The sequence below is a fragment of the Cibotium barometz genome, chromosome 47 (assembly GCF_041138505.1).
Source record: "Cibotium barometz isolate CiBa-2024 chromosome 47, ASM4113850v1, whole genome shotgun sequence".
NCBI lineage: Eukaryota > Viridiplantae > Streptophyta > Polypodiopsida > Cyatheales > Cibotiaceae > Cibotium > Cibotium barometz.
The window spans coordinates 22,519,659-22,536,777 of NC_141092.1; the positions used below are offsets into that span (position 1 = coordinate 22,519,659).

Here is a 17,119-nt window from a genome sequence, read left to right on the forward strand (position 1 = left end):
ATGGTCACCTACCCAACCCCCCATGGAACTGGCCGCCCACATGCAAACGTGGGGAGCCAGCCAAATCACTATGGTATTGCTCCACTTCAACCTTACAAAAAGAAGCCATCACCTCTAACGTAAAAGGACAATCACGCGACCATCTCTGTGCATGTTTTCCCCGGCCGCTATTGAAACTGCTGCGCATGCTCATCCAGGCGGCTACTGAACTGCTACGCATGCTTTCTCTCAGGCGGCTGCATCTGCTCCATCTCCAAACTGCAGGCGGCTGTTTTTCCTCCCCTACCAGGCGGCTGTTACTCCTTTAGCGGGCGTCTGCATATCTGCAGGCTGCGCTGCCTTTTCCCTTGCAGGCAGTTGTCGGCCATCACCAGCAAGCGCTGCGCCCCATCATCAGGTGGCTGCGCCAGTCCTCCAGTAGGCTGCCCACTGCACAGTAGGTGGCTGTGCAGGCTGCAGCCAGGTGTCTGTGTACAGCAACCAGGCGCCCCTTTCTTCTCACAGGTGGTTGTGCTCTCAATACGTGGCTGCGCCTGTCCAAAGCTGGCAACTGCACAAGCCTCTCCTTCCATACAGGCTGTTGTATCCTTCACTAGGCGGCTGCATCACTAGACGGTTGTAGCAAGACAAGCTACGCCTCCTCCACAAGAAGGCAGGCTGTGTCCTGCATAGCAAGTGGTTATACCCCCTTTCCATAGGCGGTGTTTTCTTTCTTCAAGTGGCTACATCTTCGTGTCCCACTCAAGTAGAGCTACACACACAAATACCTCGGGTATTGGTCTTCAATCTGCAACCTACAAGTAAGTGAATTTTCATATTTAAGTAAAGTACTTTGTGATAAATCTGATAAGGGACTCTCTCCACGGCAACACCCGTTCGGTGCCGGGTAGTCCAAGCTCTTGGAGAACCACGGTCCAAAGGTGCTAAGATCGAGAGAGCCAGGCGTTAGTACGAGAGCGCCTGTTTGTGCGTGGTCTTGGAACACCAGTGGGGCGCTCTCCGCGGAGTCCAGTGAAAGCACAGGACCGTAGAGACTGGACCACGCTAGTGGTCGTTCTACTTCGAATATCTACCTCGAGCCTTTTGTTTGGTACTGTATTCATTTGTACATGGACATCATCTGGTTCTTGGAACCCATGGAGCATTGTATTTGTTAAATACTACCAATAAATATATCATATATTGAGGGGGGGGTCAGCCCGTTCCGGCCCGAGTGCTGGTGTCCATCTATCTCATTTCATTTCAATTTCAAGTTGTTATTAAGTTGTCCATTTCAAATTGTGGTATTAAGTTGTGCTATTACGCGTGTGGGTGTCCAACGGAGTCTATTCCCACTTGACGGGATCGGTTTCAGAAGCATTCTGGGCTGCCCAAGAGGATCAAGAAGTTCAACAATCAATGGAGGCCAAGAAGAGCGCTTCACTCGAGAAGCTTACTTTGAAGAGCATGCAGAGGAGCTGGCTACCGAGCCAAAGAAACATACCTACATGCTCAAAGAGTTATGGTTACTGATGCAACCGATAATCTACAATTTAAAAATCCGAAAACTCCATGCTTCTCAACCCAAGGCTTTGGAGAACTCCAAAATCTTCCATCACTAATGAGAAATTTTCAGTCACATCCCCTCATCCTCGTTCACAAAGAAGAACCTTCTCATTATCATGGATCAAGTGTCTCAAAGACATTGGTCCATGATAGCATCAAGGATGACAATCCCACTTTCCATAAAAGGGAGGAAAGGCCCACATACAATCCATCATCTCCCAACTCTTACCCTGAATCTCCTCTAATAGAGAAAGCTCGCTATTACGACCCTGTGTTTTTCTCTGGACAGTAAGGAGGTGGGCACGGGCACGGGATGGACAGTGTGAAAGGCATCAATTTGAAATCGAGAAAGAAACCCATGTGTGGCTAGCCCAAGTGTGAAGGGGACAAAAGGATTTAAAGAAAGGGACAAAAGGATTTTGAGTTTATAAGGTTTTATAACCTTTGATGACTTAAAATAATATTATTTTTGTAAGGATGCGTTTTTGCTATTTGCTTTTGGCTTTTTGGGGAAAGCAGGCGGAATCGCATCTTTGGTTATAAAAGCGAAGGGTGGCGCATCACCTTGGGATCGCAGCCTGAATATCTCTCTCTCACGTGGGCTGGCTACAGGAGGAGTCGTGTAGTGTGAGGCGCATCTAAGGCTGGTCGCCAGAGAGCACAAACGACACGTAGAAGCTTCAGTGCCGGCTTGTGCAGGTCTGCAGGATAGGAGGACAGCCACAAGCCAGAGGCCACTGCACTGCCATGTGGGCTGACCTGTGTGGCTACGCAGGTCTGTAGAGGAAGGCTGGCGACTGCAGGGATAGGAAGCGCACATGTGGAGGTTATACTCATGCTTTCTCTTTCTTTATATCTCTCTTGGGAGGAGGCGCAGGATTGCAGATACGTGGGCTGAGCGGGCGGCGCACGCGTCGGCAGGACAAGAAGCACACGTGGGCTGCTGCTGTTCGCATCTTCATGCTGTGGACGTTCGCACTGCTGTGTGGCGACTCTGTTGGGCTGCTGTTGTGCACGCCTCCGTGTTGCTCTCGGCTGCAGGTTCTCTCTGTCATGTGGGTGCATGCTCGCATGTATGTATGTATACCAGAGGGCGCTCGTGCATGCGCGTGGGTTGTTGGACGAGGTACTGCTGCTCTCGGCTACTGTTGTGGCGGCTTGGTGTGGATTGTACGGCCGGGCAGGGCTACTGTTGATGTACGACAGTACTGCTGTTTCAAACCATGGGGACTAGTGGCAATGGCCTTATTCCCCAAACCTACTTGATGAAGGAGACTAGAGATAGGCTTTTCTCTTTCTCTCTCTCATCATGGATTGCAAGACCCATTGAAGAGATTTGGATACAGATACCCAGCTACATATACACGGGATGATGTTCATGGAAGAGATGTGTTCCTCGACGACTTGAACTGATGTGTATTCAGGGGTTGCTTGACACGTCCTCTATCTTTCTCTCTCTGGGTTATGGAAAAGCACAGGGTATTGCTATGGAAAATAACCCTGGTTTTGGCACCGTGATTGGATGGTGTATCTGTGGGTTTCTAATGGAAACAGGACATTGGTTTTCGAGAGGAAACAAGTCTTTGGTTTCATGTGGAAAACATGTCTTTGGATTCATGTGAACAGGTTGTAGTTTTCTGGAGGTTACAGGCAAGTTGTGGCTATAGGGAAGGACATGTGGTATGGTACAGCCCTACTGCTATTTGGGAAAAGGTTTGAGAGATCCATGGTAGAGATGGAGAAGACATTTTCAAGCAGGGAGGTGTTGTACAGGTGTGCCTTCTCTATGGTATGATGTGCTGTAATAACGAGAGTTCTCTTTTGGAAGTCCTGGGTGAAACTATAAGGAATCCTATTGATGGAGGATTCTACAACTTGTACTTTGTACTCAAATTTGATCAAGTAAAGAAATACCACAAGGGACGCCACTGCATTTTGGGGCCAATCGGTGTCCGTGTAATGTTTGCAGGAGCACACTAGCTCCCCCTGTTTGTTTTCCTTTTCCAGGTTCTCAAGTGTGTTGAAGTGTTTTGTGTGCGAGTGTTTGTTTCACCGCCCGTCAAATTTCTGAAGGCCGGTTTCATGGTTCCATCGTCGGGATATTGTCTACTTTCTCAAGGAAGCGAGCCCGTGGTTGTCACATCAATAGCTTCAACATGTGGAAAGTGAAAAGGACGTGCAAGAGACAGTGCAGGATTATGAGTCTTTGCCTATATGAGGTGAATAGCAAAAGCTAAAGATGAAGCTCAAGAGAAAAGACACCAAGGACAGGAAGTAGTCAGCCAGGAACAAGAAGCAGTTGAAGTGTTATGGTGCAAGAGATGGGTAGAAGGCTCTGGCTTTCGACACTTTGTCACCAGTGGTATCTTCACGGAGGCTTCATGGGGTTCGGAAGGCAGCTTCTTTCTATGTTTAGCAGTGGTGATCTACTATGCTTCATTAGGGACTTGTGCTTATACCACTTGGGTGGAGTGCAAGCAGGTTTCTCGGTGCCTGTGGATGTATCAGATGAGGCTCAGACGGAAGCAGAGGAACTTGATGAGATTCTTATTCCCAAGCAGATACTGGCACATAAGGAAAGAAAGGTACAAGGTAAAGTTTCCCATCCCTATCTTGTGAAGTTCAAGAACTGTTCACCGATGAATGCGAAGTGGATGGAGGAGGATGACTTAGCAGATTCACCTTAGGTATTGCAGCTTTATCTTGATGCCTTTGAGTTGGAGCTGACTCTTGCAACGGCTTATTCAGGTTCAGTAGAGCTTGGGTCTGGAGCATTGCTGCCTGATGCTCAAGAGGGGGGTAGCACCTCCACTCCCTTGTTACGGACATGCTCAGTTTTCATCTAGAAGTCGCTTAGTGACATCTTTGTATTCGCCCGAAGGTACTGGAGGCTGACAGTACATCTACTTATGGGACTTCCATGATGTTGTGTACTAGTCACATGAGATGGTAATGTTGGGTATGGTTCACAGTCGGCCGCACCATAAACTATAACTGCAACTATGGATAACTCTATGAAGGGCATAAGTCTTGCGAGCAGTCCTAGAGTTGGTTTGGTTCATGCCACATGGATATATGGATCGAACTCTATTTGTGCACGTATGCATACACTTTCTGAGATATTATTGTATTCTGTTGCCATTGGATCCTGGTACCCTTGAGAATACATGGGTAATACTCTGTGTTGTGTCATGTGAGGCATGTATATTGGTATGATACATCAAGTACTTTATTATGTTCATGGATGCATCACTGAGTGTGACTCTTGCGGGATGGCCATAAACAAAGTGGGTAAAGCATCAAGAGGGACATATGTGGAAAGTACTTCGTGGATGTATAGTTTAGATGCATTGAGTGCTTTCATATGCTCATGTTGTACCATCAGTCGTGGGTCCTGCGGGATGCCCATGGGTGTAAGGCTTGCGAGCAGCCTTGAGACTGTTATTTTGAAGTAGGTAGAGCATCTTGAGGGGCAAATTGTTTGCGAATGCATCTATGTGTCATGCATATGTTTGTCATATGTAGAATGATGCATGGTTTTGTTTTTGGCTAACACAGGTTACATTTTTCCACTTGGTTTTAGACTTTTGCTGCAAGTTCTGAAGGAACAAGCAAGAGTTGTTTGTCACTTTGACGTGACGATGTGGCCTTATTGTCCAGGATGATTGTTTCATCACCCAGATGCACTGGAAGGGGCATTGCTTTTGTCATATGGGGAATCTTTGCTCTTACGATGCCTTACTGTGTTATTGAGTGCAATCGAGGACGCTTGCTATTTTTCAAGAGGGGGGTTATGTTACGACCCTGTGTTTTTCTCTGGACAGTAAGCAGGTGGGCACGGGCACGGGCACGGGATGGACAGTGTGAAAGGCATCAGTTTGGAATCGAGAAAGAAACCCATGTGTGGCTAGCCCAAGTGTGAAGGGGACAAAAGGATTTAAAGAAAGGGACAAAAGGATTTTGAGTTTATAAGGTTTTCTAACCTTTGATGTGTAAGGATGCGTTTTTGCTATTTGCTTTTGGCTTTTTGGGGAATGCAAGCGGAATCGCATCTTTGGTTATAAAAGCAAAGGGTGGCGCATCACCTTGGGATCGCAGCCTGAATCTCTCTCTCACGTGGGCTGGCTACAGGAGTCGTCGTGTGGCGTGTGGAGTCGTGTGGTGTGAGGCGCATCTAAGGCTGGTCGCCAGAGAGCACAAACGACACGTAGAAGCTTCAGCACAGGCTTGCGCAGGTCTGCAGGATAGGAGGACAGCCACGAGCCGGAGACCACTGCACTGCCATGTGGGCTGGACTGTGTGGCTATGCAGGTCTGCAGAGGAAGGCTGGCGGCTGCAGGGATAGGAAGCGCACATGTGGAGGTTATACTCACGCTTTCTCTCTCTTTATATCTCTCTTGGGAGGAAGCGCAGGATTGCAGATACGTGGGCTGAGCGGGTGGCGCACACGTCGGCAGGACAAGAAGCACACGTGGGCTGCTGTTGTGCGCATCTTCATGCTGTGGACGTTCGCACTGCTCTGTGGCGCCTCTGTTGGGCGCACCTCCGTGTTGCTCTCAGCTGCAGGTTCTCTCTCATGTGGGCGCACGCTCGCATGTATGTATGTATACCAGAGGGCGCTCGTGCGTGCGCATGGGTTGTTGGAGGAGGTACTGCTGCTCTCGGCTGCTGTTGTGGCGAATTTGTGTGGGTTGTACGGCCGAGCAGGGCTGCTGTTGATGTACGACAGTACTGCTGTTTCAAACCATGGGGACCGGTGGCAATGGCCTTATTCCCCAAACCTACTTGATGAAGGAGACTAGAGATAGGCTTTTCTCTTTCTCTCTCTCATCATGGATTGCAGGCCCTGTTGAAGAGATTTGGATACAGAGACCCAGCTACATATACACGGGATGATGTTCATGGAAGAGATGTGTTCCTCGACTTGAACTTATCTGTATTCAGGGGTTGCTTGACACGTCCTCTATCTTTCTCTCTCTGGGTTATGGAAAAGCACAGGGTATTGCTATGGAAAATAACCCTGGTTTTGGCACCGTGATTGGATGGTGTATCTGTGGGTTTCTCATGGAAACAGGACATTGGTTTTCAAGAGGAAACAGGTCTTTGGTTTCATGTGGAAAACATGTCTTTGGATTCATGTGAAAACAGGTTGTAGTTTTCTCGAGGTTACATGCAAGTTGCGGCTATAGGGAAGAACATGTGGTATGGTACAGCCCTAATGCTGTTTGGGAAAAGGTTTGAGAGATCCATGGTAGAGATGGAGAAGACCTTTTCAAGCAGGGAGGTGTTGTACAGGTGTGCCTTCTCTATGGTATGTTGTGCTGTAATAACGAGAGTTCTCTTTTGGAAGTCCTGGGTGAAACTATAAGGAATCCTATTGATGGAGGATTCTACAAGTTGTACTTTGGACTCAAATTTGATCAAGTAAAGAAATACCGCAAGGGGCGCCACTGCGTTTTGGGGCCAATCGGTGTCCGTGTAATGTTTGCAGGAGCACACTAGCTCCCCCTGCTTGTTTTCCTTTTCTAGGTCCTCAAGGGTGTTGAAGTGTTTTGTGTGCGAGTGTTTGTTTCACCGCCCGTCAAATTTCTGAAGGCCGGTTTCACTCACCATGTTCTTTCCGGTCACACCTCCAAAAGAAGCTCATGGCAAGAATGCTGACATTTTGCACTTGAAGAGAAGAAGGGAGTAAGAGGACTCTCATCACCACACAAATCGGGTAACAAATCTATCGACTTCAAGAATTTTCATGGTTCTTTACATTTCATATTTTCAAGAAGAGAATTTCATGGAGAAGTCAAAGCTTCGCCATGTTGGGATGCACCTCAAAGGGATCACCACCACCATCGGCCTTGCCTCCCCTAGAGTTTCCATGAACCTCACCAATTGCCACATCTCTAGGTGATGTTCTTCGAACCCTCGACATTGCCAACACCTCCAACCTCACCTCCACATCCACCCTTGAACCCTTCCCCCACCAGAGGTGGTGGTAGCCCTCCTGGAGGGCTTAGCAATTGGTGGACGACTAAATAGCTATCCGGCAAAGTGATCACCTCATGGGATTAGTTTTTACTCAAATTTTATGAGCAATTTTTCCCTCCAAAATTTGAGAAAAAAATAAGTATGAGTAGAATTGGCTTTCTCAAAAGAAAGGTAAAATGGTCACTTCCTACATCTCAAAATTTTGAAAGGTGTATCTAAAAAATGTGCCTTCCATGAAGATTCAAGAAGAAGAGAAGAAGCGGAAGTTTGAGTCGAGTCTCCTTCCTATCATCCAACAAGAGTTGGAGATCTACCCGAATCAAATTTTCTCACAACTTAACAAACTAAACCATTAACAGATCAATTCTAAGATGGACACATACTTGAACAAAGGCAAGAACAAGGTTGTGTTGAATCAGCATAAGGGTGGACAGACTTGAGAGGTTCTAGGAGGACTGAAAATGACTCAAAAGAAGCACATGAACAACAATAGTATTTCAAAGCAACAAAAGGAGGCTTACAAGAAGGAGAATAGATGCTTACAATATTGAGAGGACCACATTGCCATTAAGTGTCCACAAAAAGGAAAGCCAAAGGAAGAGAAAGCAAGAGTGAACGTAGTTCTCGATGTGCAACAAAACAAGGGACATGTTGATCGTGACAAGAAGATATTGAAGGCATGGGAACAACTGGCGACAATTTTACTGGCCACGAGTGACGCGAGACATGTTCACTCATGTGCAACAATGTCTGGTCGGTCAAAAAGTGAAAGCTCCTCGTGGGAAGAAGAGTTGTTATGGCCTTTATCCATTCCCAAAGGACCTTTTCAAGATATCTTGATGGATTTTGTAACGAACCTACCTCCTAGTATGAGTAAGCGTAATACGCAATGTTTGACGATTGTTGATCGTTTCAGTAAATTTGTTATGCTTATTCCTTGTTGGGCTAACGTGACTACTAAAGATGTTGCTAGGTTGTTTATTCGGCATTGATACCCATAGGTGGCATACCTAGGACCATTGTGTCAAATCGAGATGCCAAGGTTACCAATCATTTCTTGAGGGCATTATTTGATAACTTTGAGACTGTGTTGAATTTTTCCAATGCATTCCACCCATATACGAATGACCAGACAAAGATTTACAATCAATTGGTGTTCGACGTGCTGAAGTATTATGTTCACGACCAGCAAGGTAAGTGGGAATAGTATGTGCCTGTAGTTCAAGCGATGTTGAATGACTCTTTTTCTTCAACTATTGGTAGGACTCCATACAAGGTAGCATTTGGAAGACTGTTCCAGTCTCTGTCAACCAAGATGTCATCCTCAGTGCCTAAAGCTAGCAGATTGATAGAGTCTTATCAAGAGGTCTTGGAGTTTGTAAAAGACAAGTTGGCTAAAGCGTAGGAGGCCTACACTCGACAAGCCAACAAGGACAGAAGAGATGTGATCTTTTCAAAAGGAGATTGGGTATATCTCAGGATAATGAAGCAAAGGTTGAAACAGGTGGACCAGCGATGCCAAAACTCTTTTCCATTCTAAAGAAGATCATAGGTTTCCATGAAGCTAAAGCTACCTTCCAATTGGACCATGCACGATATGTTCCATGTTAGTTGGTTGAAGCCTTATATTGGATCTCCTCTCTCCAATGTCCACGATGAACAGGAACCAGACATAGTGGACGAAGCTGAAGTTATGGTTCCAGACCAAATCCTTCTACATCGTTTCAAGCACAGCTCTCGCCAAAAGGAAAGACAGTTCCTCACGAAGTTTCAAGACCGAGGCACACACGAAGCGCTATGGCATGACAAGACCTTCTTCGAAGATTTTCCGACATCATTGACAGACTATTTGGAGGCTTTACGGCTTCCGTCAAGTTAAACAGAAAGAAATGTCACGTGCATCCTGCACTTGGATGCTACGTGGACATATCTATACAAGCAAGTGCAAGACCTGAAGTGGAAACAGGTCCGAGTCTGGGACGAGTCACCTAGGGTTTCACTTTAAGCGTCCAAGGTCAGGTGTACAAGTCCCATACATGGTCTTGGTCAAGTGTGCAAGTCTCGTACGTGAAGCAATGACAGTCCGTACTGTGAGTCACCCTTTGGAATCCAATCCCACACATGAAGCAATGCCACTCCATACTATGAGTCACCCTCTAGAATGATGAGAGGTGTTCCAAGTGTTCGGCTTGAAGCCAGATGCCAGGCGCATGAGAAGAACATGTAGTTGCATGTAAGATTTGCATAAGTATCAGGATCGTACCCAACACTTGGGCTAGCTAGGGCAGCCCATGGGCCACAACTTTGGCCCCTAAAGCCTCTAAGCTTGGTGGCCAGCCCTTACAGAGCATAGGCCTTGATGGCTAGCCTCTAGGAGGCAAGGGGCCAGCCCGCCAGCCCTTAGTGGGCATGGATTGGCTATCAGCTGAACCTAGAAGGCCTGGACAGCCAATCGGCCAAGCCATTGAAGGCTAGTCCAACAGGCCGCGAGACCAAGCCTAGACAGCAGCCGGAGGAAGGCAGCCAACTTGTGTAGAAAAGGGCACATATATAATCAGTATAAAACGGGTCGTGAAAGTGAATAAAAGCAAGCCGACATCCTCAAGGACCCGCCGACAGCCTCTACAACCCACCGCCTAGCATATGTGCATATGTGAGACTACATAAGCATGGGCTTAGTCAATAGTTAATTCATCTCATAATTCACAAAGTGCTGAAGTGTTCCAAGGGCCAAGACAGCCAAAGAGAGTATAACGCAAAGGTGAATTGAAGGTCAAGAAAAGATCATCCATAGACTGAAGGTTTATGGCCAAGGGAAGATCATCATTCAATAAAGCAAATACACCATCCTTGGTGGGGGCCTTGCAGAGGGTATTTGGGACCCAATCGAGTGTATTGTGTCTTTATTCTCTCTCTCTTTCGTAATAGAATATATATTACCAAAAATTACTTTACAAACGGCCACATGGCCGCCATGTGATATACTAGCTTTCCCTCACTAATTACTCCGAACCACAGGTGTCGCTCGGAGTACCCTCATCCATTATATAGCCATGTCATTCTCCACCAAATGAGCTGACCGCAAGGAAGAGACTTGCCACAATAGTAGCCCTTTCATACGACCTATGTGAGCTGTAATACCCACTTTTGAATCAAATATGAAGGTATTCCTAGTTAACCAAATATGCCACAAACCTGTCCACTTGAAAAAATGCCACAAACCTGTCCACTTGAAAAAATGAAAGAAAAGAAAACTGAGTGTTCTGGGTTATCCGGCCGATTCGGAATCTTGCTAAAAATCCACTCTTTAACCTTTACGGGCCTATTTGTCGACAAAATCCATACGCGAGAAAGGAAATCCCACACCTTCTTTGCCACCGGACATGAAATGAAAAGATGCAGGCATGTTTCCAAGCATGTAGTACAAAACACACAATTACCAGAAGCAATCCGCCGCTTTCGCAACTGGTCCCCCAATGGTAGGCCTCCAACTAGCATGTGCCATAGGAACACCTTTCCTTGATATGGAATCTTAGACCACCAGCCCTGTAAGATTACTTCCTTCCACCAGGACCTACTTTTCCTGATGTTCCATACCCTATTAGCCTTCTCAGTGATCCAGCGCCTATCTTCTACCATCATATGGTAGACTTGATTTGTGGACAATGTCTCGAGGCTTTCTAAATGCCCAATCTAACCAAGGTTATTGATCCTCCAACTGAGGAATATCACCAAACGGTGTAAGGCTTGCCCTCACCTTCTCCCCCATAACTATATATATCCACATGGGACCTGAAAATATTGACGGATTTTCCGAAAGGACAATAAGCAACCTCCACGTGGCAAAAAACATCCATAATTCTCACTAGTCTCAATCGAGCCATTCTATTGAATTTTGGCCGCTCAACAAGTTTGTCACGACACTCCAAAAGTTGTAAAGTAGCCAACACCTCACCTGCCATAGAATTCAACTACAACCGCTAATCTGAAGGCTTCCATTTAGTGTGCCAACACCTCCTTCCATAAGATCAAGTGAGAAAGGAAAGATGAAGCCACCACTTGAACTTGTTGGGAACCATTCACCATCAATCTTGGTATTACCATGTACAAGTGCAATCTCCTCTATGAGGGCCTTAGCCATTACCACCCATGGCTCTTGAGATAGACACAAATCTTGCAATAAAGGCCATCTCCTAGCGACCATATGTAAGCTGACATCTAATAGGAGTGCCCCTCCACTCCTCTTCGGAGTAGTAACATGTTCCCAAGAAATCCGCATCTGCTCTGCCCTGGCTTATTTCCTGCTCTTTTCCATAGCATAAATCTATTGGTTGTTGTATCTGATGCAAAGCTTTGCCCGTCCATGGCAATAAAGGCAAGAAAAAAGATATCATGCTAATCATAATGGATTCTGCCACTTTGAGCCGAACATGCAGAATCCATTATGATTAGCATTTATCCTTGTAGCAATCCATGCCAACAAAGCCTGTGAATCAACATCAACTCCAATCGGATAACCCAAGTGACATGTGATGCATTCCCTTTATATGACCTGCCCATTCCATCCCAAACCAAGCAAATCGTTCTCAGTACAACTTATCAGAGCAGATTTCTGCATATTAATGTATAACCCTAAAGCAAGACCAAAAGTATCCCAAATAGCCATAGCCTTATGAACATTATCTCTTTGAGCGTAAAGAAACATGAAAGAATCATCTGCCAATGCCTGGCCGACCATCTACTCTCCGCTTGGAAGAGTAAGCCCTACAACTTCACCGTCCTCCACTAGCTTATCCAATCGAGATAAGATAGGATGTGTAACAATTGCAAACAAGAGAGGGCTGAGTGGGCATCCCTGCCTGACCAATCTCGTCAATGAATGGGATCGATCACCCCACCATTAATCATAAGCCTAGCCACTACATGTTGACTAATAGTATAAATCAAAGAAGATATCCGAGGACCAAATACCATAGCCTGCATAGGCTGTGAAAGAAAAGACCAAGTAACATGATCATAAGCCTTTTCAATATCCAGTTTAATCACCTCTTGCCTCGAAGCCCTTGCATAATCAATTCCAATTTACACATTCAATATATTATGCAAAATATTTCGACCTTTAATAAATCCATATTGCCTTGGATGAATCAAAGTAGGAAGAAATTGTTGCAACCTGTTGGCCAAGACCTTTGCAAATATCTTATACATGGCCTCCATCAATGTAATTAGTCTCCATTGACGTAGATTAACTTGGGATGAAACTTTAGGCAATAAACGTACAAGCCTAATCTTCCAACTCGCAGGCATGATACTTGTATTCCACACTTCTTGAAAAATAAAAGCGAGAGAGATCTTCAACTCATCAACATACTTCGTGAAAAGCTCATTAGGGAGCCCATCCCATCCTGGACTTTTCCCTTTTCCCTTTTCCCTTTAGGCAAATGCTTCATCTTCCACCTCATCCGTAGAAATATCTTTTTCCAATTCATTTGCACAAACGTCTGATACCTGGTGACGAACCAAGTGAAACAAAGTCTCTCTAGCTGCAATGACATCAGGAGATATGACCTCCTGCGGACCCAACAAATGGCGATAAAAGTCCATACACACATCTAGAACACAAGTAGGATCAGTAATCAATACTCCTTGCCTATGTTGCATCCTGACAATATACTCACGTGCATGCTTTTGCTGCAAACGAACAAAGAACGTATGTGACTGACAATTAGAATCCATTAGAACATCCATTCGAGCCATAAGCTTATATCTCACATATTGATTCTCGTGTAATGTTACAACCTGATGGGACAACCAATCAATAGCTATCTCAATGTCAGGGTAAGAACCGTCCTCTTGAACCACCTGATTTGAAACACCTGGTTCAAATCAACCAACAACGATTCTAGGTTCCGCAACTTCTCCCTAAAATATAATGCATTATGAATCCCATATTAGTGAGCAAGCTTTTAAATATTGAACATACAACACTCCCAAGCTGACACCCCAACTTGATCTCTCTCTCTCTCTCTCTCTCTCTCTCTCTCTCTCTCTCTCTCTCTTCCGCTACATTGCGCAAATCAAGAACCAAGGTTTTCAATATTTATTATCTGAAGTATAATCATGTTTGTAAGCCTCCTATAACATGCAGTGGAATTATGCGTAGATGAAGGATCCTGTCACACAAAGTCTCACACCGCCTTCTTTATCTTGAGTTTCGTAAGTCTTTAGCAATCCACTTTATCACTTCACAATTTAAGAGATGAGAGAGAGAGAGAGAGAGAGAGAGAGAGAATTGTACACCTTATTGGGTCCCAAATTACCCACTGAAAGGGCCCCTCCTATTGCTAGGAGTATTTGCTTTTATTACTTTGAAAAGAATGAATGTATGACTGATTGGGGACTGTAGATAAGCCAAACACAAGACCTTTGAAAGACAGAGTCAGGGGTTGAACTGTACACGGTTATAGAAGCACCAATGATGACCGATCTCAATGCCAATGCACTCTTCCAAGGAAATATAGGAAGGCTGCAAACTGTGGCTGAGAGATGGGCTGCTTTGGGACTGTTCTAGGCTGAGTTTATGTACTATGAATGAATGAACAAGCTGCGTTTACCTTCACCTTGATGGCTGAAGCAAACGATGTGATGGATGAATGCTAAAAACTACATGAAGGCTGAAAATGCAAGGGCTGAAGCGCTTCCCTCCTTGACTGAATGCTGAATGCTGAATGCTGCGTTTTGATAATGTATGCTCAAGTGATGATGTGTCCAAGTGCGAGGACTGAATCGCTTATGATTTGATTGATGAGATGATATGGAATAAGCAAAGCGATGCTATTTATATGGACTGGATGCTGGTCGACAGGCTACAGAGTTGGCCAACTGCATCCTAAATGCTACACAACTTGTTATCATGAAATAAATGATGGAATAATGATAACAATGCTGAATATAAAATGCTAGAAAATATAGCTTAAATGTAGAATAATGCTAAATAATATTCTAATGCTTCTACAATGATGTATATACATATAGGATGAATGCTATACAAATGCAGAATGCTTTCTAATGCAAACCTTAAGGTTTCTATTGACTCTACATGCATGAATGATCCTCTCCAACTAAGTAAAGGGACTTAACTGACTGATTGACACTCTAAGACTGAGGAATAACCTACGTAGCTCGTGCCTGACATATCCTGGACTGAGGATTTACAATGGGACCATGACATACGACAATATCATATCCTAAACGGTCCTACTGATGTACAATGAAGCACTGATGATGACTGATCTTGTCACCATGCACTATAGTGCAAAGTGCGTCGAACATTCCCTCTTACTTAGCTTGGTGACAACAGGTTCATGGCTTCCAAGTAGTCCGCCAATAACAGGGGCTACTCTTGAAAGAACTCCTTGTCTAGCCAAATGGCTTCATGGGTACCTCGATCGTGGAACTACATGTAGACCTGACGGAGTCTTCGACCAGAACCATGCTTCCAACGATGAAGAAGGATCTCCTTAGGCTCAATGACTTCTGATTCGTCAACTACATGTAGACCTGACGGAGTCTTCGATCAGAACCATGCTTCCAACGATGAAGAAGGATCTCCTCAGGCTCAATGACTTCTAGTAGCTGTTGATCTAAAATATCAAACACTTTTGGTCCAACATATGGTTTTAGCCAAGAAACAAGCAACTTCAATTTCATGGAGACGTTACTTATCTTTTTAACTATAGGAAAAGATCCAAAACTATGGAAAGAAAGCGTGGGACAACGTTTTCCCACTTGTTTCAATCTCTATTTCATTATGCGTAAATAGACCCAATTCTCTTCCTTGAAGTGGAAATCTTGTCTAGACTTATTTGCCTGTCTGCTATAAGCTTCTTGGGCTTTGGTCAGGCGATCTTTAACTGACTCAATGATTTCGGAGAATGCTTCCGTCGTTTTGTTAGCCTCAAGAGATGAAGACACCATTCTCATCAAAAGAGAAGAGAAACGGCGACCAGAGGCTCCTCATACGAAATGGCTCCTCTCGAGAAGCAGAGCTTCTGCAACTTTTGGTTAGGAAATGGCCGTTCCTTATTACTATGCAGCATGCAGCAAGGGCATGCACAAAGGTGAATAAGGAATCATCTGATGATCCAAAGCTGCCACACGTAATGCCCCTTAAATAAGCCCAAAAAAAAAAGGGAGAACCAGCAACATTAGGTTGTTGCAACTGACCATACGTTTAGTGTCCTCTGCAGCCTCAGTCATGAGGGCTCAAATGGAGCTATGCTGCAAGTTCACAAAGGACATGGGGATGGATACCCCACATGAATTCAGGGCATTAGCTCTACCTATGCCAAGTGGTGGTTATCCATAAAATCGCTCTACCTACGGCCCCATTTTCTCGCTTCTAAAGCTTAGCAAGGCAGCTTTAGGTGCAGCATCGTGATGTCATACTCTCTCCTGAACAGACCATTCCAGCTTTTAATTAAAAACTTGGGCATCAGTTGTGACCTCACTAATGTAGGCTGTGTAGTGTAAGCTTTCTTACACCTATATTCGGTTTGAAGAGCAACATGTGCCTTACAGATAACAAGCTTCATAGCACTTTTTTTTAAGAGTATTTTACAAATGTTAGTGTTAGGCAAGATTGCATCCAGTAGCTGCAGCAAGCGAGATTTGAACTCCGACAACCACTTTAATGGAAAACTTCATAGACCTTTTGTACTTCAGCCGATTAAAAAAGAAACCTTCTCGTCTAACGAGGTTATTTAAAAAAGCATCATAAGGATCTTTACCATTCTTCTCGAGACAAACAGATTCAACTGAATTTGGGTTTTCAAAGATGTTCTGAACATGCTTATTGGCTTGCATCACCTGTATAAACCACAGCAGCTGGTTAAGCCACATCACAATAGGCAGAAACCATTACTATTTGCCATTTGAAGTGATTACTAACAGGTACGTCTTTTAATCCAAAATGGCACTAATAAATGCAAAGCAACCCATATATGCCAGCCCAGCAGTGCAGGTTTAGAACTCAGATGGGGACGTTCCAATTTCAATCCCCACAAGGCCACAAGTTCTAATCACTTTCGGGCAGGCAACCAATATCACGACTACATGTGGATCTACTCAAATGGAGAAAATTTTTGAAGTCAACCACCCAGATATCCTGCATGAGATGGATGCCTTGTATCGTGCAAGACTCTACAATTTTTTCTGTCATGCAAGCAGCCTAGAAAGGGTCAAAAAATTTGAGTTCTTGCATAAGTAAGTGTGTTGGCAAAACCATGCGTTGAGGGGCAAGGTGCATCAAAACTTCTTGTCCTCCCATCAAATGACCATGATGTACTGATGTTTTCACACACAATCAGCTGTCTACTCCAGCTTCTCCTGTGTCAAAATGAGTAGATGAGGGGAAGGGCAGGGCCAGGGCGCCTACCTCTTCGGAGGGGTCGACCAGCATGTAGACACACTGGAAGAAGGTCTGGCCGCAATCGACACGGGTGAGGCGGCAGGTGAAGGGGCGGAGGGAGCGGCAGGCAGCGCGGAGGCACTGGGAGGCATAGCGCAGAGGCACCTTCTGCACGCCCAGCAC

At 45.1% G+C, this 17,119-nt stretch overlaps 1 protein-coding gene and 1 long non-coding RNA gene across 4 annotated transcripts in view; both read right to left on the bottom strand.

The window, feature by feature from the left end:
* The window catches only part of LOC147611511 (cyclic phosphodiesterase-like), a 31,293-nt gene that overhangs the window by 13,984 nt on the left and 190 nt on the right, over positions 1 to 17,119 (bottom strand). For all 3 annotated transcript variants that reach the window (XM_086784615.1, XM_086784614.1, XM_086784613.1), the window contains exons 1-2: positions 16,964 to 17,119; positions 16,317 to 16,395 (exon numbers count right to left, since the gene is read on the bottom strand). The exon at positions 16,964 to 17,119 is cut by the window's right edge. In XM_086784615.1, the coding sequence (XP_086640741.1) occupies positions 16,317 to 16,395; positions 16,964 to 17,119 (235 nt within the window). The remainder of the gene's footprint in view (positions 1 to 16,316; positions 16,396 to 16,963) is intronic.
* On the bottom strand, positions 12,073 to 15,085 carry LOC147611512 (uncharacterized). Its single transcript, XR_015263765.1, has 3 exons — positions 14,971 to 15,085; positions 13,327 to 13,449; positions 12,073 to 13,218 (listed from the first exon to the last, which is right to left on the bottom strand). It is a non-coding gene; the product is annotated as an uncharacterized LOC147611512 (long non-coding RNA).